Source organism: Gopherus evgoodei, chromosome 2, assembly GCF_007399415.2.
Source record: "Gopherus evgoodei ecotype Sinaloan lineage chromosome 2, rGopEvg1_v1.p, whole genome shotgun sequence".
In the NCBI taxonomy this organism is placed as follows: domain Eukaryota; kingdom Metazoa; phylum Chordata; order Testudines; family Testudinidae; genus Gopherus; species Gopherus evgoodei.
In genome coordinates this window covers 106,014,574-106,036,446 of record NC_044323.1, presented here as the reverse complement: position 1 = coordinate 106,036,446, position 21,873 = coordinate 106,014,574, and the positions used below count along the sequence as shown (strand labels likewise).

General features: G+C 41.1%; 1 protein-coding gene across 4 annotated transcripts in view; it reads left to right on the top strand.

The window, feature by feature from the left end:
- COBL (cordon-bleu WH2 repeat protein) overlaps positions 1–21,873 on the top strand; it is a 245,318-nt gene that overhangs the window by 218,436 nt on the left and 5,009 nt on the right. For all 4 annotated transcript variants that reach the window (XM_030551474.1, XM_030551473.1, XM_030551475.1 and 1 more), the window contains 4 exons: positions 12,670–12,773; positions 14,105–16,140; positions 16,811–16,930; positions 19,018–19,272. In XM_030551474.1, coding sequence (XP_030407334.1) covers positions 12,670–12,773; positions 14,105–16,140; positions 16,811–16,930; positions 19,018–19,272 — 2,515 coding nt within the window. The remainder of the gene's footprint in view (positions 1–12,669; positions 12,774–14,104; positions 16,141–16,810; positions 16,931–19,017; positions 19,273–21,873) is intronic.

Below are 21,873 nucleotides of genomic sequence, written 5' to 3'. Positions count from 1 at the left end.
CTGAAAACAGGGTCTTACAATGGAAAAGTCAGGCAACCTTAATAACAGGCAGTGCTACCAGCCCCACCTATAAAAATAATAATAATTAATAATAACCAGCTAGAGATTTGTAAATTATAAAGTAGAGGAATGTGCAGATTACAAAGCCAAAAAATGCAGCATTCTTAGCCTGTGACCATGACCAGACATGTAAACCCAACACAGTGCTGAGCCATGTGTCCATGGGCTATGGGAAGGGAATTTTTCCCTTGCCTGAGATAGTTTCAGCAGTAACGAGTTGTCAAGGTTTTTTCCCCCATTTTGAACTTTAAAGTACAAATGTGGGGGACCTGCATGGGCCCTTCTAAGCTTAATTCCTAGCTTAGATCTGGTAACGCTGCCACCAGCCAGAAGTAGTATCCGGCACACTTTCTGTTCCCCCAAAACCTTCCCTGGGGAACACAAATCCAAACCCCTTGGGTCTTAAAACAAGGAGAAATTAACCATCCCCCTCCTTTTTCCCCCCCAAAACTTTCCCCTCCCTGGATTGCCTTGAGAGGCTTCACATCAATCCAAACTCCTTGGATCTTAAAACAAGGAGGAATTAACCATCCCCCCTCCTTTCCCCCCACTAATTCCTGGTGAGTTTAAACTCAATCCCTTGGATTCTAAAACAAGGAAAAATCAATCAGGTTCTTAAAAAGAAAGCTTTTAATTAAAGAAAGAAAAGATAAAAATTATCTCTGTAAAATCAGGATGGAAAATGCTTTACAGGGTACTCAGATTCATATAGACTAAAGGGACACCCCCTCCCCCCAGCCTGAGATTCAAAGTTACAGCAAACAGAGGTAAAAATCCTTCCCACAAAAACACACATTTACAAGTTGAGGAAACAAACATAAAACTAATCCGCCTTGCCTGGCCATTACTTACTATTTTGAAACATGAAGGACTGATTCAGATAGATTGGGAAAGCCTGGGTGTATGTCTGGTCCCTCTTAGCCCCAAAAGCGAACAATGAACCAAACAAATAGCACAAACAAAGAATTCCCTCAACCAAGATTTGAAAGTATCTTGTTCCCCTATTGGTCCTCTGGTCAGGTGTCAGCCAAGTTTACTGAGCTTCTTAACCCTTTACAGGAAAAAGAGACATTAACCCTTAACCATCTGTTTACTACACGAGTGGAGGCAGATTCCTCCAGGTGAAGCTGATTGAGGGCATGAAAAAAATCTATTGGGATCAATTAATGACCTGGATTCTAATTAAGGAGCCTATTTCCTCTTTCTTGGAGAGTTTGTAACGCTTGACTCTCATCTGAGTAGCTGAGGCTATTGTGAGCAGGAGAAGAGTCTTTTTGTTACCAACCTGAGAACTTGTTGTTCTGTTCGTTACAGAGCTATTTGTTTTTTGATGGGCTGATGATAAAAGAGTAGGGGTGAATGAACTTGTGCCTAATTTTCAGCCCATTTAAACTTGAATGATACAAGCTTTGTGTTCCTTAGGGAAAATGGAAACTGAGAGAAGAGGGAGGGAATGTAATGATGAAATTCAAGCAGAAAGTGGTCAGAATGAAAAACAAATATAGAGGAACTAGTGGAGGAAGAGCAGAGAGGAACAGAGAAATTCTAATGAAAAATGAATATCCCAGATAGAACATCTATGCCACTTGTGACAGCCTAGCATTGGGACAGGGGAGAGTTTTTATAGACTGATGGAAATATAGGGCTGGAAGGGGCCTGAAGAGGTCATCTAGTCCTGCCCAACTGCCCTGGGGCAGGATCAAGTAAACCTAGACCACCCCTGACAGGTGTTTCTCCAGCCTCTTCTTAAAAATCTATGTTGTGGATTCCACAGCCACCCTTAGAAGCCTATTCCAGAGTTTAAATATCTTTATACTTAGACAGTGTTTCATAATATCTTTTTTGCTGCACACTAAGCACATTACTTCTTGTTCTATCTTTGGTGGATATGGAGGCCAACTGATCATTGGTCTTTATAAACAGCCCTCGGATATTTGAAGACTGTTATCAGGTCGTCCCTAAGTCTTCTTTTCTCAAGACGAAACATGCCCAGTTTTTTTTAACCTTTTCTCATAGGTCAGGTTTTCTAAAGCTTTTATCATTTTAATTGCTTTCCTATGGATTCTGTCCAATTTGTCCACATCTTTCTTAAATTGTGGCACACAGACCTGGACACAGTACTCCAGCTGAGGCTCCTACCCACAGTGCTGAGTAAGGCGGGAAAATTACATCATGTGTCTTCAATACAACCTATTAATATATCCCAGAATGATATTAACCGTTTTGGTAACTGCATCATATTGTTCATATTCAATTTGTGATCCACTATAACTCTCAGATCCTTTTCAGCAGTAGTACTGCCTAGACAGTTATTCCCCATTTTGTAGCTGTGTGCCTGATTTTTTAAAATTCCTAAATATAGTACTTTGCACTTGTCTTTATTAAATTTCATCTTGTTGATTTCAGGCCATTTCTCCAATTTGTCATTTTTTTTTGGAATTCTAATCCTATCCTCCAAAGTGCTAGCAACTCCTCCCAGATTGGCATCATCTTCAAATTTTATAAACATGCTCTTCACTCCATTATCTAAGTCATTAATGAAAATATTGAATAGTACCGGATGCAGGGATTGACCCCTGTGAAACCTCACTAGATACGTTCCTGCACACTCTCACCATTTTATAGTGATCCGTTGATAATTACTCTTTGAGAATGATCTTTTAGCCAGTTTTTCACCCACCTTATACTGTACTAATTTAATCTAGCTGTCATTTTCCCTAGTTTTTTTATGAGAATGTCATGTTGGACTGTACTGTCCATAATACATAGGATGGGTTTTATTATAGCGAGGTAAAAAGGACATTTTACATTATCTGAATTGTGTTTATAGGGAAGAAATAGGTTAAAATGGGAGAATTTGGGGGAATGGAAATTACTTTTATGAACCCTGCAAATGTTTGAGAGGTTTACAACCCTCAGATTCTACAAATATAGTTATTTCCATCCTTTCCTTCTCTATCTCTGGCTTCCCCCTCCCTTTCTCCCCCCCCCATAAAAAAATCTTAAAAATCTGTACATGGTCATGCATTTCTTTGCTAGCTGATGCACATAGAGGAAAGATGATGATGAAACTATTATTCTAAAGTAATAGACCTTCACAGTCATTAGAGTAACAATCCAAGCCAGCCTTTTAATTAAATGTATATATAAACGAAGTGTCTTGTGCATGTGGAATTGCAGAATCTTTTACATGTAAGGAAGTGTAGTATTGATAAAGCTGCAGTGCTGGGAGTTAGGAGATCAAGATTCTGGCTCAGATTTTTGGTGCTCAACCTGAGACAAGTACTATAACCTGACAGTACCTCAGTTTCCCCATCTTTAAAACGGGTAATATTTCTACATTCCAGAGTGGTATATTGTGGGTTAATTCATTAATGTTTGTATGTAAAGCACTCAGATAATATTAGATGGGAGGCCTTAAGAAATGCAAAGCAGTAATATATATTAAACAGCAACATTTTTAATTTCAGTGTGGTGTTTTTTGACCAGTGAACAATGAAGAGACCTATAGTAGAAATGCACATTATTTTTGCTACAAAGAAGCAACCCAATTTTTCTCTCATATTCATGCAGTTCCCATTAAAATCAATTGGTGGTAATGCTTGTATATCTGAGGGCAGAACTGGGCCCATATATCCTAGTCTTGACAAGCCAGTTACTCTTTGAGAATGGGAAATGGATGCATTCAACCTTTGTGCACACTTTTACCCTCCTATAAATATAATACACTCCAATAAACCTGATAACCAAACTCTCCTGTGTCCAAAAAGGGAGTGCTGCTTGCCTTTTATTCTCCTTTAACAACACAAAAAACAGGGATATGTGGCATTCACACAATGGCTGAATACAGATCTATTGTTTTTTCTTTTCTTCTATTTGCCTGTCACTTTCAGAAACCTTGCATTAAAGACAAATGATGAGTTTATTATCTAACCGGTCCCAAATGGAATGTACTTTCCAGTACAGTAACAGCATACAATTTGGCACTGTTTGCAGGTTTTGGTCATATGAAGCTGGAACATTAAAAGTTTTCACACCGAAGTTCACTTGCACCTCAGAAAGGAGGGAGTACACTTGAGGGGAAAGGAGATCATTTTCTAACTTTTTTTGGCGGAGGGAAGGGGTTGGAATTGGAGGTGTCAAACTATAGGCTGCCCTCTGGGAATGTGGTTGCCTAACTGTGCTGTTTTTAAGCCTTTGCGTTCTCTTTCAAATGGCAAATCAAAAAGCCCCTTCACCTCTGACAAGATGAAGAGGAAAACAATGCTTTCAAAGGTTTTGGAGGCCTGTTGGCTAATTTGGAAAACAGCTACTCCCACCATTGAAAAACATTTAGCTACATTAATTACAAAGTCCAGTCCAAATGGCAATACAATACATGGAGGTTGTCTGGGGTCCCCACTCCCCACTCTGATTTAATTTAAATAGAAAGCCTTATTCACAAGGATGTTCTTTCAAAAACATGTTCTCAGGGCAGCTTAAACTCATTCAATATCTATCTTGTTACGTAGCTCCATTCCCATAGTACTCCAAGCATTTCTTCTCACGTCACTTCTGTGAGATAGGGAAGGATCATTAGTCCCATTTTACAGATGAACAATTGAGGCACAGAGAAAGAAAGTGTTTTGCCAAACACCACACAAGGAAGTCTGTGGAAGAAAAGGGAATTGAAGCTATGTCTCTTGAGTCCCTGTCCGTTGTTTTAATCCTTGGATCATCCTGTTACACCAAAGGTCAGGCTGGTTCCTCCAAGCTACTGACTGCCTCTTGTGAGGTGCCAAGTGCTCTCAACACCTATTCATGTAGGCCCGTCAGTGGAAGTCGTCAGTGCTGAGCACCTTTCAAGATAGGGCCCATGATTATTTAGCATAGATGAGCCCTGTGCCAAGAATGGACATCTGGGAACCGCTAACCTGGGTCTTTTGATATTACTGGATGGGGGCAGAAAATCAGCATGACTGTTCTGTCTACTTAAGGCAGTTCACATAGCCCTGTGTTACCCATTGTGTTTTTCAGTTACACTATGCTTGTTTTGCAGCCATCCACATCTGATACTATATATCAAGCTTTCCATAACTCTTTGGAAATGCTCTTAATTCAGGATTGGGTTAATTTGATCATGTGCTAAAACCCAAAGAAGTCGCTCTAAATATACTATAATGGCAGCATCTCTGACTGCAAGTATAGTGCCTTTAACTGTTTAAAAAGAAAAGCAGTATTTATGACTAGATGTTGCTGAGCTTTTTCTCTTCCCCCTTTGAATTAAACTTTCTCATAAAAGTCCTTTTTCTGTGGTGCTAATTTGACAAAATGCTGCTGTAACTTTCATTTTGTCTCCAGCTGAGTGACTGCAGAGGAATAATTATATGTTGGGACCTCAGCTCAGTGGAACATTAAAGTCAGTAGGTGAGCAGTTGCTGCACCCCGTCCTTTGCTCTTGCATGGATTTCTGCTAATCTACATAAGAAATATAGTGATCAGTGTCCTGGAGCTGCGCACTTTTGCTCTTTCTACCTTGGCTAAAAACTCAGCAGTGCTATAATTTTCAGCACCTCTTATTGTATGAGAAAAGCAACCTAAAGTTTATCATGTTCTTTCCCGAATGAAAAATAGCGTGTGAGAAAATGCCATTGCTAATGTTTATCCAGCATGTAAAACACAATATCAGAATAAATCTTATGTTTGTCTTGGATTCTAGCCAAAACAGAACTGTCAACAAAAGAAAAAGCTAAAGGGTAGGGCGGGAGTGTTTAAAAAGAAATTAAAGGCTCCTTTGTTTTCTTTTGCTAAAGACTGTCATGTGAAAAGTAGTTTTAAGCATATGTATATGTCACGTGAGCTACTGGAAACCCCTAAATCTTCCCCTCACACAAGAGACACACACTTGTATTTTGAAACCATGATAATTTCAAGAAAAGCCCTAATATTTGTATATGGACACTGGAAGGTTTTTTGTGGGGAGGAGAATTAATCTTGTTAGAATTAAGAAATGAACAAAAAATTGCACCTTCCCTAAAGCCTTATACTTAAGAGAAAAATAATAATAATACAGTATTTTCATTTCCAAAGCACTGTACAAGCAACTAATTTTCTTTGTAACACTCCTATGAGTTAGGTATTCTTATCTCAGTTTTACAGCTAGGGAAATTGAGGCACAGAGATTAGGAAGCAGACAATACTCTGTCACTGCACAAGTGCACAGAGAAATTGGGAAGAAATCCCTGCCCATTCTGTGCCTATTAAGGGGAAGTAATAATGTAGCTGTAAAGGCCAAATCCAGCATCTTGGAAAGGCTCTTACTGATTTCAGTGAGAGATGGATTGGATTCTACACAACATCCCTGAGACCACACAGTGAGTCCATACTATAGCTAGAATTGTACCTCAAGACTTTCTGGTTCCTAGCCCCTGAGCACAATCCACTAGACTTTGTCTGTAATGCCACTTTCCTATGTATTTTAGGAGACTGAACACTGTGAGAATAAAACATAAGTTACTCCCAGGGGCACTCTGCAACAAAAATTAAAAATTCTGTGCCCTGAAAAAAAAATCTGTGTACAATATTTTAAAATTCTGCAAAATTCTGCAGATTTTATTTTTCAAAATACCACTACATAATCACGTCAGTTTCAATTATTCTGGTAATTTATTTCAAAATACCTGTAAGCAAGTATGTCTGTAACAATACAGACATACACAAAAATTCCACCAGGAGTAAAGAGTTAAAGAAACCCCCTATGACAAACCAGTTCCTGTTTCTCTGTCCCCTTCCCCCCTCCCCTGAGCCTAGCCAGTGAGCCAGACACCACAATCCCTCCCCCACAGAGCCCAGCCGTGGTCCCTACCCCCAGCCAATATATCTAAGCCCCCTCCTCCAGCCCAGATACCCGCATCCTCCCGAAGCCAAGCCATGGGGCTCCCCCCTTGCCCAGATACCTGCACCCCTTTCCCCACAGAGCCCAGCTGTGCCCCCACACCCCAGACACCAGCCTCTCTCTTCCCCCTCCCCCGAGCACAGGGATCCAGAGGGAAAAACAGTCTAATGCTTGGTCCCCGGCTTGCACAGACTTTCCTGTGCACCGCCCTCTCTTTCCCTCAGGGCATGCTGGGAACTGCAGCTGCCAGGAACCCTTTTGCTCCCTCCCCCTCCCCTCTACAGTGTCTCTTAGGGGTGTGAGCTGGGCTCTGCCGGGTCCAGTGGCCCCTAAGGCTGCCAGCAGCACTGCAGCCCATTTCTGTGGGGGAAAGGAAATTCTGCCTGCACAACATTAATTTCTGCAAAATTCTGCATTGCACAGCGGCCTAGAATTCCCCCAGGAGTAATGAGGTTTTTGGAGTCGGGGGAGGAATTATACATAAAACGGGAAGAAATAGTTTGGACTCTGGGGTCAAGAGGATGAGAGAACAAACAGCACATGACAGGTATTAAGCATGAGGTTTAGTGCACTGCTGGAATTTGCATAGATACTACGGTGATGAGCACAGTATGAGAACCCACACATAATAGAACTCTGCACTGCATGTGGATGACAGCTCCTTGCTTAGGCCTGGTCCAGCAAAGAGCTTAGATAGTTCGGTAACTTTTCTCCAATAATTAATTCCATTTACTTCATGTTTTTTGTAAGATTGAGACCTTGCATCCTCTGGCTTCTGCACTGGAACCTTCACTTCTTCAGCCTGTAGATCAGATGAGGATGAACCTGTCTTTTCTTGCTCCCTTGCCTTTCCGTAGGTCTGTTGACAAGAAAACTCAAGTTAACATAAGCATTGCAATGGGACTGATGAGTAACACATGTAGGGCCTGATCCCAGGTGGTGCTGAGCATCTTCAGCTCACACTGGCTTCGGTGGATGATCAGCACTTCCTAAGATCTGGCCCATTGTGTTATTCAAGCAATGTATATATACTGTTTGCAATCTGTTTCCTATATAACATTTGGTTTGTCAATTCTTTCTGTCTGTATTTAAACAATAGATTTTGATTATTGGATTTGATCCCAATTCAGCACGGCATTTAAACATTGCTTTCAGATGGACTTACATTCCTGCTTGCTTAAAGTTAAGCAGGTGTTAAAGTGCTACGTTTTAACTTGATTATTATTCAGCACATGGTCAAATGCTTTGCTGAGCTGGTGTCTTTGGCAATGGCAAACATCTGAAAAATGTTCTGGGGCTTATTTATGTATGTATTGGCATAGACTGGGGGCTTGATTCTGATCTCACTTATACCAATTTACTTATATAACTTCAGGGGAGTTACTTCTGATTTATGCTGGTGTGAGAGGAGAGTCAGGCTCAAGGAATTCATCTGTGCATTTCAGCACAGAGCTGCAGGAATGCTGACACAGTGAAGCGAGAAAGTAGAGGTGAACTTTAAAAGACATTGATTCTATGGATGTGATATTTTTATTCAGTTCATTCTGCAGTCAGTAGGGGAAACTTATATAACAAAATGGCATAGAAAGTAAAATGTGTTGTAATAAGTTAATTAAGTCAACAACAGAAACAGGAGAACAACCCCAAAAAATAATTCAGAGGTCTATTTCAAAGGGCAATAGCAAAAGGACTTTTTGCAGCCCAAGTTCAATAAACAAAAACAAAATGGCTTCAGGTCGATTCTCATAAGGACATAAGAGCTTAGGGTCAGACCATGATCCATCTTGCCCAGTATCCTGTCTCGTTTGGGCCCATATCAGAGCTTCATGGAATATATACAGAACAAGGCAATTATGGAGTGATCATAGACTCATAGACTCATAGGTCAGAAGGAACCAATATGATCATCTAGTCTGACCTCCTGCACAGGGCAGGACACAGAACCCCACCCATCCAATTTTATAACAACCCCTAACCCAGGACTGAGTTATTGAAATCCTCAAAATTGGTTTGAAGACCTCAAGCTGCAGAGAATCCACCAGCAAGCCACCCGTGCCCCACGCTGCAGGGGAAGGCGAAAAACCTCCAGGGCCCCTGCCAATCCGCCCTGGAGGAAAATTCCTTCCCGACCCCAAATATGGCGATCAGCTAAACCCTGAGCATGTGGGCAAGACTCACCAGCCAGCACCCAAGAAGGAATTCTCTGCAGTAACTCAGTTCCCATCCCATCCAACATCTCCCCGCAGACCATTGAGCAGACCTATCTGGTGGTAATCCAAGATCAATTGCCCAAATTAACGATCCTATCATAACATCCCCTCCATATACTTATCAAGCTTTGTCTTAAAGCCAGAAAAGTCTTTTGCCCCTACTACTTCCCTCGGAAGGCTGTTCCAGAACTTCACTCCCCTAATGGTTAGAAACCTTCGTCTAATTTCAAGTCTAAACTTCCTAATATCCGATTTATACCCATTCGTCCTCGTGCGTACATTAGTACTAAACTTAAATAATTCCTCTACCTCCTTAACGTTAACCCCCCTGATATATTTATATAGAGCAAGCATATCCCCCCGCAGCCTTCTTTTGGCCAGGCTAAACAAGCCAAGCTCTTTGAGTCTCCTTTCATAAGGCAGTTTTTCCATTCCTCGGATCATCCTTGTAGCCTGTCTCTGAACCTGTTCCAGTTTGAATTCATCCTTCTTGAACATGGGACACCAGAACTGCACACAGTATTCCAGATGGGGTCTCACCAATGCCTTATATAACGGTACTAACACCTCCTTATCCTTGCAGGAAATACCCCGCCTGATGCATCCCAAAATCGCATTTGCTTTTTTAACAGCCGTATCACATTGGCGACTCATAGTCATCCTGCTATCAACCAGTACCCCAAGGTCCTTCTCCTCCTCCGTCGCTTCCAACTGATGCGCCCCCAACGTATATCCAAAATTCTTATTATTAATTCCTAAGTGCATGACCTTGCACTTTTCACTATTGTATTTCATCCTATTTCTATTACTCCAGTTTACAAGGTGGTCCAGATCTTCCTGAATAGTATCCCTGTCCTTCTCCATGTTAGCAATACCCCCCAGCTTTGTGTCATCCGCAAACTTTATTAGCACATTCCCGCTCTTTGTGCCAAGATCAGTAATAAAAAGGTTAAATAAGATCGGTCCCAAAACCGATCCTTGAGGGACTCCACTAGTGACTTCCTTCCAGCCTGACAGTTCACCTTTCAATACGACCCGCTGGAGTCTCCCCTTTAACCAGTTCCTTATTCACCTTACAACTTTCATATTCAACCCCTGTCTTCCACTCCCAAATTCTGGTAGTCACATGATGTTGCATCTCTGACCATTGATGGATCTACCCTCCATGAACTTATGCAGTTCTTTTTAAAAATTCAATTATACTTTTGGCCTTCACAACATCACCTGGCAATGAGTTCCACAAGTTAGTTGAGGAAGTACTTTTTCACACTAGTTTGTATTAAACCTGCTATCTGTTAATTTCATTGGGTGACTCTTGGCTTTTGTATTGTGTAAAAGGGTAAATAACACTTCTCTATTAACTTTTCCTGCACTATTTATGATATTATAGACCTCTATCACATCCCCGCCTTAGTCCTCTCTTTTCTAAGCTGAAGAGTCCTAATTGTTTTCGTCTATTGTTGTATGGAAGCTGTTACATACCCTTAATCTTCTTTGTTGCCCTTCTCCCTTTTCCATTTCCACTGTATTCTTTTTGAGAAGGAGTGACCACAACTGGGCACAGTATTAGAGGTTTGGATTTATATAGTGGCATTATAATATTTTACGTCTTGTTTTCTACCACTTCTGTTGTCCTTCTTGACCATAGCTGCACACTGAGCTGAACTTTTCAGAGAACTATCCACGGTGACATCCAAATCTCTCTTGAGTGATAACAGCTAATTTAGACCCCGCTGAAACTTAGAAGGCCTGTTTTGAGGAAGTGCTGAGTGCCTATTAATTATAATTGCAGTTGAGATTGCTTGGCACTTAGCAGTACTCTCCAGCATTGGGCCCCTGCAGTCTGACTCAAACACAAATAGTAACATTCAGACTTATATGATTTGCTGAACAGTTTTACTTGAAGCAGTACATTTTATTGTATTTTTAATATAAGAAGGCCTCCCAGAAGGAAGCATGTTCAAGGATGGATTTGAGTGAGAAGGTTCACACCATTAGGGACAGAAGGACAGGGAAAGAGTTTCAAGAATAAGACTGGAGCATGGAAGATGGCACAAGGATGGAAGAGGAGAATAGTATAAATTGAACATACAGGAAAGAGGCTTTGGAGGAGCGTAGGTAGTGGGTGGGGGGAGCAAATGGAAACAGAGAAGATATGGACAGGAGCTAGTTGTACAGTGCCTGGGAGAGGATAAGAAGTTTGACAGGCAAACGGAAGCTCATGAAAGGATTTGAGAGTGGCTGGAGCGGGAAATTATTTTGTCGGTAGGCTAAGCACAAGGGCAAATCCTAACTGGGATGTCACAGACTAGCAAGTTATGACTTAAAGTGAGGAATAAGAAGGAATAAACAAACTCCTAGGCCAGGGGTGGCCAACCTGAGAACAAGCCAGAATTTACCAATGTACCTTGTCAAAAAGCCACAGTAATACATCAGCAGCCCCCCATCAGCTCCCTCCACTCCCACTCCCAGTGCCTCCCACCCACCGGCAGCCCTGCCAATCAGCGCCTCCCCCTCCCCCCCGCACCTCCTGATCAGCTGTTTCCTGGCGTGCAGGAGACTCTGGAGGTGGGGGGAGGAGCGAGGGCATGGCGGGCTCAGGGGAGGGTGTGGGGTCTGTGGCAGAGCCAGACGTTGAGCAGTGAGCACCCCCTGGCCCATTGGAAAGTTGGCACCTGTAGCTCCAGCCCCGGAGTCAGTGCCTATACAAGGAGCCGCATATTAACTTCTGAAGAGCCACATGTGGCTCCAGAGCCACATGTTGGACACACCTGTGCTAGGATGAAATCCTGGGTCCACTGATGTCAGTGGCAACATTCCCATTGACTTCAGTGGGGTCAGGATTCCACCTCTAAGGAACAAAGATCTTGTCACACAAATATCACTGATATTTAAAAAAAAAAAAAGACAATTGAAGAAAATATGAGAACTGATTCCAATTTCACACTGATTTTAAACCATTGCATAACTTCATTGAAACCAGGGGTGTTACTGTTGATTACACTGTTATATTTGAGAGAATAATCAGGCTTATAATAAATATGATTAGAACTGTCTCCAAAAAGATTAATTACTCCTTTTTCCTCCCCTCAGAATGAAAAATGGATGTTTAACAGACCTTAATTGTATTTATTTTTAATTGCAATTCATATGTATGTACATTGTGTGCACAATACATGTAGCAGCCTGCTTTAAAATGACACAGATATGCAAACAGTTTCCATTTGGGCACTCTCCTTTGTACAGACTTCACAGTGAAACCAAGCCATTTCTTTGTGAAAAGCTTTATTAATCCTAATCTTTTGATCACCAGCACACTGAGAAACCACAAAGATCCCACAGTGCAAAGATACTTTAATAAGAGACATGGTTGTATCAGTATGGTGTGTGCCTGTAGCTCTGCATGGATTTTGTTCTTTGAGAGTGTGTGCTGCACATCTACAATGAAACCAAAGGGGTTGAAATGAGAATGGATTTCAGAGTGACAATGCAAAAATAACCCCACCATTTTTCTCTTTCAATTAGTAGCAGAGATGAAGAAACGACCGCAGCTAAGAATGACAATGAGGATGTATTCATTGTTGCACGACTCCAACAGACTTTGGCTGAACTGGATGAAGATTTAGAAGGTAGGGAACTGTGTCAGCTACAGAAGTTGCAAGGCATGGCAAAAATATACAGAGTCAGTTTCTGCCCTGTGCATGTGCAAGATTCTCATGGAAGTCACTGGGAGCTACACATATATCTGTGAGCAAAATTTGATCCACACTATACATTTCTGCTACTCCAACCCATATTGTTTTGCTGCTGGATCAAATCAGTATCCTTAGACTGCTATTATCTATTTATCCAGTTATTTATATGGACATCACTGTATATGAGTGCCTGCTACCAGAAAGGTAGCACTTTATGGGCCACATTTTCTGCTGGCATATTTTCACGGACTTCTATGGAAGTAGAGAATTTGGCACTATGTTCGTGATCAATGTGCCATATGTAGTTTGCAACTTTGTAGCCGGATCCTATCATTTTACACCATGCAAACTGCGTATATTTCGTCAGGATCAAATGGAGAAGGGGGAATGTTTTCTGTGTGATGTTTCAGTTGCATTCCTAAATGTAGTTTAAAGTTAGAACTCTAAAATGCTGACCAGAATAGATAAAAAGAGACTAAATGTCATCACAAAGAAATACCCTGCTTCCTAACCACCTGTGATAAATCAAAATATCACACAATTATTTATTTGATGCAAAATGATGTGAACCCTTCTTTAAACCTCATAATTTTGCAGCATCTTAGAATGCAGTGGGCCTGATTATGATCTCATTTATGGGAAGTTTATACCTTTGCAAGGCCATTAAGTTGAGTGTAGTCACTCTTGATTTACACCAAAGTAACTGAAAGAAGAAATAAACCCCAATAGCTCCTTTCACAGTGAAATTGTTACATTCCTGGATGATGATGGGAGGGTGGGATGGTAGAAAAAGAAATGTAAGTTCAGTTTTTTTGTTGGCTTGCTTGAGGTAGTCCCTCAGACAGATTGTTTCTATTAACCCGGTTTGAAAATCATAACTGAGAGATGTTTGCCATTTTTCTGAAATGCTCCTTTGGAACATTGCGGTGAAGTATTTGTCACTGAGACGCTAGTGAAAGTTAAGGTATAAACAATAGACTAAATTCTACCCTCAACTACACATTTGAGATTTCCATTGGCCACATCAAGAGGTGTGTACACACAATAGGCTGATGGTAATCATCAACCAGACAGTAAAATGTATGCAGATACTGCTTTTTCTTACCACAGGAACACGTATGGAAACTTGTGAACAGGTATGTCATAAGTTATGTAAGTGTGATCAAAATCCTAATTTGTTGATTGTCTAAACCATCTTTGAGTAATTGACACATGATTGCATGTATCTGACCAATTTGTGAAAGTTTTTGTTTATATATTTGCAGCAATGGAAGGTATACATTATGAAGCAGATAATGACTCTATATCAAACCACACAAATGGGACATCCAGCCCGCATTTCAGCGATGCAGACACTGCTCAAGATGCTGCCTTTGTTGTTCCAGTAACAATTATAGATGAGATTCTGGATATTAACGCAGTAGGTTCAATTGAAGATGAAGAGAATGTATTACTCCCTAATGCAGATGGTGAAGATATCTCAGCTGATTCCATTAATTTAGGGAACTTTACAGATAATAACAGTACAGGGTCTTTTGATAAAAAACATGTAGATGGTGGATCTCAGAGTATATCCATGGACTTAATTCACCAACAGTCCTCTGATGATGTATCTAAACCCCTGCCCGTAGAACAGAGGCAAGAGATGTTTGGATCTCTTACATCCTCATTTGAAAAGAGAAATGAAAACAACCTGGGACTGGAAAACACCTATAAAAATGGTGTTAGTTCTGAGGAATGCAAACCCATGCTAATTTCTTCTCACCTCAAGCCTAAGACTCAAATCCACATAGCAAGAGAGAAAACAAATCCATTTAGTGAACAAAATAGTCAGGAAAGATTCTTGAACAAAATGAAAACAGCATTGGAATTCAAGCCCTCATCAACCAAAACAACTGAAGAGAAAGAAGATATCCTGTCACCACCTCTGTGGGGTCATCGTGCCCCTAGTTCTGTAACAAGCTATGAACCTAAAGTAGGTCTGACAACCTTTAAAGTTGTCCCTCCAAAACCTGAAATAAAATACTTCGATAGAGGTAATTCCTTCTCCACTGGTGCCATTAAGATAGATGACCTAGGCAACCTGATGATTCCAAATGCTGATAAGAAGAACATGTCAGATATTTCTTCCAGCGAAACTGAGGAACCTCTTATTGGGAGAGTAAAGGAATTCTGGAGGTCAAACTCTTCAGGAAAACAATCTGACAGTTCTATGGAACATAATTCTAAAAAGTCAATTGTCAATGTGAGCGCCAAACCCTTTAATTCAAAATCTGAAAGCAAACCTGTCTCTCTAACAGATCCAAAACCTATACCATCACAACCAGTTACTTCAAATGTGGCTGAAAGGCATTTGGATCTCGAAAGACTCAAACCACCTGTGCCAGCCACACAGTCTCAGGTAAAAACATCAGTGTCCCGAACAGTTACCAAGGATAAGACAGAGTTCCCATTTCTAAAGCCTTATAAAAGAACTTCAAGCCATTATGTTGCCTCTGCCATTGCAAAACGCCTAGATCCACTTACGTTTAAGACTGATTTGACAGAGAAGCATGATAAAGAGGAGAATAATCATGAAGAAAAATTGATAAAAACTGGAACAGAACCTTTCCCCAAAGGATGCATTATTGTGGCCAAAAACAGCCCTATGGAAATAAAACCAGCAGAAATGAGAGACTCTTATTCAAATATTTTTACTTGCAGTCACACAGCATCAAATAGCAGGTTGACGTTTGGTGATAATTCTGCTGTGAAAAACAAAGCAATGAACATCAGGTTACTGAATCAGACAACCCCTGTAGGTTTCTATAAACGAAGTATCAGTGTACCAGCTAAACCTTCTTCAAAGGATAACAGGACTGCAGAAGGCGATCACCGTTTTAACAGCAAACATAGTATAGTTGATAAAAACACACATCCTTTCTCTGATCAGAAATGTGAGAAGACGGACCATACTAATTCTTCCTCATTGTTCACATCACCTGATCTCCCAGCACCTACATCCTCTTCCAGCTCATTGTTGAGGCCCACTAAATGGCATCCTGCTAACAATATACAAACTAATTCTTCAGAAGCATTGTCGGAACTAAATATTACGCCTGTGAATAATCACATCATTTCTCAAAGGGATGAGAAGCCTGACAGTATAAATAAATCTGATGTCACGGTACAGACCAATATCTTTGGGCCAAAGAAGAAGTTTAAACCCATTGTCCAGAAACCAGTCCCAAAAGATACATCTCTGCACAGCACTTTAATGGAAGCCATTCAGACTGCAGGAGGAAAGGAAAAACTCCGAAAGGTAAAGTGGAGACTTAATTTAGGCCATGGAAACTGGAGAAAGCCTGTATTCACTGGAGTAGACAGCAGCCTATTTTATAATTGGTACTCTTGTTGATGAGCCGTAGTACACGTAGTATTTAAAAAATTTATGGTAGCAAAGTTCAGAACCAGGCCACTGATTATTCCGCACGTAGTGTATATTGTTATGAAACAGCATAGCCACTTGCACTAGTTAGAATAACCAGAGGAATACAGCTGTACAGTATAAAGAGAGGAGTAATTGAGGTTAACTTAAAAGCCTAACCTGTATTCCTGAAAGTTATATAAACATTGGAATGTGCAGTATATAGGAAACATTTAGCTACACGTCAATGAAAGATATACAGTTACTTTATATCATCAAGATTTATTATTTGTTAACTGCTGATACTGTGCTTCGTGTTCTGCACAGTACACAGAGGGCTTGATTCTGCATTCCTTTTTAACTCAGTGGGACCACTTGCTTGAGTAAGTAGTATGCATTATGAATAAGGGCTGCAGAATCAGGCCCAAAGGAAGCAAAGCTGCCTGACCCACAGAGCTTAAAATACAGAGGTGTGCTCCGAACAATTTTAATAAAGTGTTTTCAAACTACCTTTAAGCAAATATCTAGTAACAACTTTATGGTGTCTATTTTGTTCATACTCTAGAGTTCAGACAGCATGATAAATGGAAGTCAGAAGAAATCCTCATATGCTGAGCCAGAGAATGAGCATTCAGCCCTGCTGGCAGCAATCAGAGGCCACAGTGGCACCTCAGGACTAAAAAAGGTAAGAAATAGATAAATAGGATCAGTGCTCTTCTCATTGGTTGTTCCTACTGAATGTGCTGGGTGCACGGTGACCTGGAGTGATGCAAAATAATTTGTACTGCAACAAGAAGACATTAGAAAAAATTATGACAACACAGGACAGGACTGTAATGTTTACATGATGGGCCAAATTCTGCACTCAGCTATAGAACTTCATTGAGTTCACTAGAGTTGTACACTTGTAGCTGAGAGCAAAAGATTTTTAATGTGATGGCTAACATTAAATCAAGATAAACCCAAATTAGTTTAATATGGGACTGCACACTCCAGATACTTAACCCAACAATCTTCAGTTTGACATTTGCACAAGATTAGACATTACAGATAAGCTGTTCATGGTAGGAATATGGAGTTTGCACCCCACCTAACTTATGTGTCAACATACCCCACAGATCTACCTACTAGACATATATGCGTGCAAATACTTGATTTCCACATGCACACTCTGTTTATGGTCATTAGTTAGATGCATGCAATGTATACCTGCAACTGTATGCAACTAACTAAAAATTGACTTATTTCCCCACAGCTAGATGACGCCTTCTGTTGGAAGAAAGTATCTAACCATTAAGGCACCTCTTATTTTTAATAGCCAGAGTCTGAATTGCTCTAATATGAACCTTCACAGTTCACTAGCCCAGCCAAGGAAGTGTATTGGGCAAGAAGTGTCCCATCTCCCTAATGAAGTGACTCAAACCATTACCAACTATACACACAGCTGGGGATCACTGGATGTCTACCAACCACATAATGTCCCTGTTCTTCCCTATGTTACTCCATTATCCTCAAAGCAACTGTGAATGCTTCATTACTCTTGGGGCAGATAGAATAGACAGCTTCCTCTGATACTGGCATCCCACAACACAGTATGTTACCAGAAGCAGAGAAAGAGCAGCCTGGCACACAGCCATTTCAGGACTGGCAAAGGCAAAGGCCATGTTTGCACGCACACATGCTACTGAACTGCACAGTGTACTGCTTGGGCATAGCTGAGAATCCGTATGAAGGAAGTTCTGAAAATAAATTGTTGTATCAGAGAGACACTTTCAAATTCTTTTCTCCAGTAAAGAAGAGTGGCTTTTTGCATTATTTTTAAGGAACCATCCATCACTTTTTCACACAATGTGGCCTGTGCTAATTAATGCAATGCATATGTATTGTAGTGAACAGAGTATCAGGTTGGAAGGGACCTCAGGAAGTCATCTAGTCCAGCCTCCTGCTCAAAGCAGGACCAATCCCCAGACAGATTTTGGCCCCAGTTTCCTAAATGTCCCCCTCAAGGATTGAGCTCACAACCTTGGGTTTAGGTAGGCTAATGCTCAAACCACTGAGCTATCCCTCCACCCAGGAATGGAATATAAGGTCTCCTGAGTTCTTGTTCTGCTATTTGCTTCCTCTTTGGCCTTAGATAATTCACATGCCACTCTCTGCCTCAATTTCCCCATCTATGAAATAGGGATAATAATATTTACTTTGTATGCCCACATTTGTCCTGTGAGGATAAATTTGTTAATGTTTGCCAAACACTTGGAGGATAAATAAATTCTTGACATTTATGACATTATCATTGTTATTAATAGGTATTAGGCATATTGTTTAAGACAAAAGGCTGTTGAAAAAAGCACAAGCAAGCTCCCCACCAGGTTGTTTATGTTAGAGCAGGCTTCTGCACGTATAATCCATGCAGCAGTTTTAGGTTAAGGAATTCCAAAGTAACCCAAACTCACACCAAGTCCAGCTGTCAGCCATTTACCTTACACTAAAAGAAGAGTTACAGGATGCTAGAGTTCACAGTAAGTAAAGATAGAGTTTCTGAGACACAGTCAATGCCAAGTCCTTGGTCCTGGTAATCAGCCCAGTTGAGTGATGTGAGAGAGTAGTAACAGATGTTTAAACCAATGAGCAAACAGAAGTTCTACGTGTTTTATATCAGTTGAGCAAACTGAAGTTGGGAGTGGTGAAATAAAAGTGTGCATCGTGTCAAATAATAACAATTTAATGTTATGCCAGATATTAACTATTCACATTCAACTGTCTCGTTGGTAGATCTCATCATCGGCCTCTGAAGAGCTGCAGAGCTTTAGAAATGCAGAACTGTCCTTGCAAAATAAAGAAGCCTGTCCGGCAGAGCAACTTTGGATCCCCCCTCCACCTGTCCTGCCGCCGCCGCCACCTCCTCCCAGCCACAAGTCAATGACAGCTCCTAAATTTCCTGTCACTGCTACAAGTAACCCTGGGGAGGCAAGAGAGGCCCTAATGGAGGCTATTCGCTCTGGCGCTGGAGCAGCAAGGTTAAGAAAGGTAAACATGCTCATCGATAATTTCAGCCTTTTCGCTGAAACAAGCTGAGGTTGCAGTGCTGCCCTGGGAGCAGTTTGCAAGTTGTGCTAGCTATGGTTTTTTTCTTTCTTTTTGCCAACTTAAAGAGATACCTACCATGTTTTCTGTAACTGCAATGGAAAGATTAGTGCTGCATCTCAAGTCTTTGGACATTGGAACACATCACCTCACGTGTGGTTTTCTTCATGTGAGAATAAAATTTGCATACATATTTTTCTTTTGAAGAGGAACATTAAGAACATTAATTTTAAAAAATCATAGAATTTGGATGACCTCTTCCATTATATTCTGACAAACAAATAATAATTCCAGTTGACCTCTGAACAAACAGGACCTAGAATAAGCCAGAATTAGGCACATCTACCTTTCCTCTAGCCCTTTCCAAAAAACTTGCACCTAAGCAATTTAGGGATAAATATTCATCTTTAATTCCATAGCATATCATCAATTTTGGGACCCAGTGCATTCGCCCAGTCAGCCACTCTCAAGGCTGACTGTAGATCAGATTGTGAGGCCTAATACTCTTGACAGTGTCCCTTTTATGATATGCCAGATTTTTACTAATACATTCCGTATCTCTCCTATATTATGGTTCTACATAAACCTTGTGAAGAAAATGAAACTGAGCCGCCCAGTATGCAAGTATGTGCACACAGCGCACATGGTGATTTCCAGACTTTCATACTCTGGTGTGAGTCAGGAATAACTCCTCTGAAGTTAATAGAATTATACCAGTACAAAGTTCATATGAGATAAGTTTCAGGCCCTGTGGGTTTCATTCTGGTTTTAGTTGTACAAATGCAACTCCCAAGGGGCCAAATATTGCTGCTCTGAGTTACAGTGATGTATTTTGGAGTCACTGTATTAAACTCTTTGAGCCAGATTCTATTGTCAAACTGAGTTACTCCCAATTAACACAAATGATGATGAGAACAGATTCAGGCCCATTGGCTTCAGTGGCTTTATTCCAGAATTCACTCAGTAACTGAGAATGGACTTTAGTCCATGGACTTTTGGGTATTTGCAAGCACAGATGGAATGTTCCCACCTTGGGACTCCACTGATGCAAACCATAAACACATAAATATCATTTAGCCTTGTCCATTTTCCCTTTATAAAACAAACTGAGCAATATTAACAACCAATTGATACTATAGCTATAAAAGATCTAATTTCATATAAAGTACAACTCTTACAGAGTTATTACTCATTACACGAACAAGTAGTGTTTCAGGGAACCTCTAAGGGTCCAATTTCAGCATGTTAAAATAAACCAATTTGTGCAGTTATTTTTGTATGTGTAAAATTACACATAATATGCTCTCTTAGGTATGTATAAGGCACCTATCACTTTGGTGTAAACCAGGGGTCAGCAACCTCTGGCACATGGCTCGCCAGGGTAAGCACCCTAGCGGGCCGGGCCAGTTTGTTTACCTGTTGGGTCGGCAGGTTTGGCAGATCGCGGCTCCCACTGGCCGTAGTTCGCTGCCCCAGGCCAATAGGGGTGGCAGGAAGCGATGTGGGCCGAGGGATGTGCTGGCCACGTCTTCCCGCCACCCCCATTGGCCTGGGACAGCGAACTGAGGCCAGTGGGAGCCACGGTCGGCCAAAGTTGCCAATGCGACAGGTAAACAAACTGGCCCGGCCCGCCAGGGTCTTGGCGAGCCGCGTGCCAGAGGTTGCCGACCCCGGTGTAAACATCTAACAACGTTATGAAGAAGCAAAAGACTTCAGAACAAATGGTGCTTTCTCTCTCTGTTCCACTCGGTTACAGAAAAATGTTGATTTAGATCTTCTGGTATATTTTATGTATTATTGTTTGTTTATTTATCCATGTTATTCCTGAAGAAATGCTTTCTAGCAACAATGGGTTTTACATATTGATGCGATCAAGATTGGGTTCAGTCTGAACTCTTCCAGCAAGGAGTTCAATAGCCATGGTCCTGCTTCAGAGTCCCAGGTCTTCCCAAAGTGTCTAATAGTCTAAACAGAGATCCCTCAAGTTACATTATCCCTGTGGAGGTTAGCTTTCTTGCAGGGTGCAAGGGCTGGTGGTGGTGGTGGTCTCAGAACTAGTCAGGGCCCCCATCCTCTAAAGCTTTATAGATCAGGATCAGGACTTTGAAACCTATTCTGTAGTGAATGGAGAACCAGAGGAGTCCATGAAGGCAGATGTGATACATTTACGTTGACCTTTGTTGTTTAGAAGGCATGCAGGTAACTACTGTGGCAATTTCATCTTTGTCCTGGTGGTTACATTCTGAGGGTAGATGAGTTTCCTGTAGTTCTAACATGGAGGAGACCAAAGAGGACCTCAACTATGGCTTTTGCCAAGATGAAAAGGAGCAATTGAATAATAAGTCTTGTGTGGCCCTAGAGCTCCACATCATTTTGACAATCTGGCACCCAATGCCCTCATTGGCAATGTTAGAGTACTGACAAATTCCTCAAAGTGTTTCACCCAGTTTCTACAAATGTTACTCCTGTCTTTCCTGGGTTAAGCTAGAGCCAAATGCTCATTTCTTTCTGGCATTAGGTCACCTAGGCAGAGGCTGCATTGGT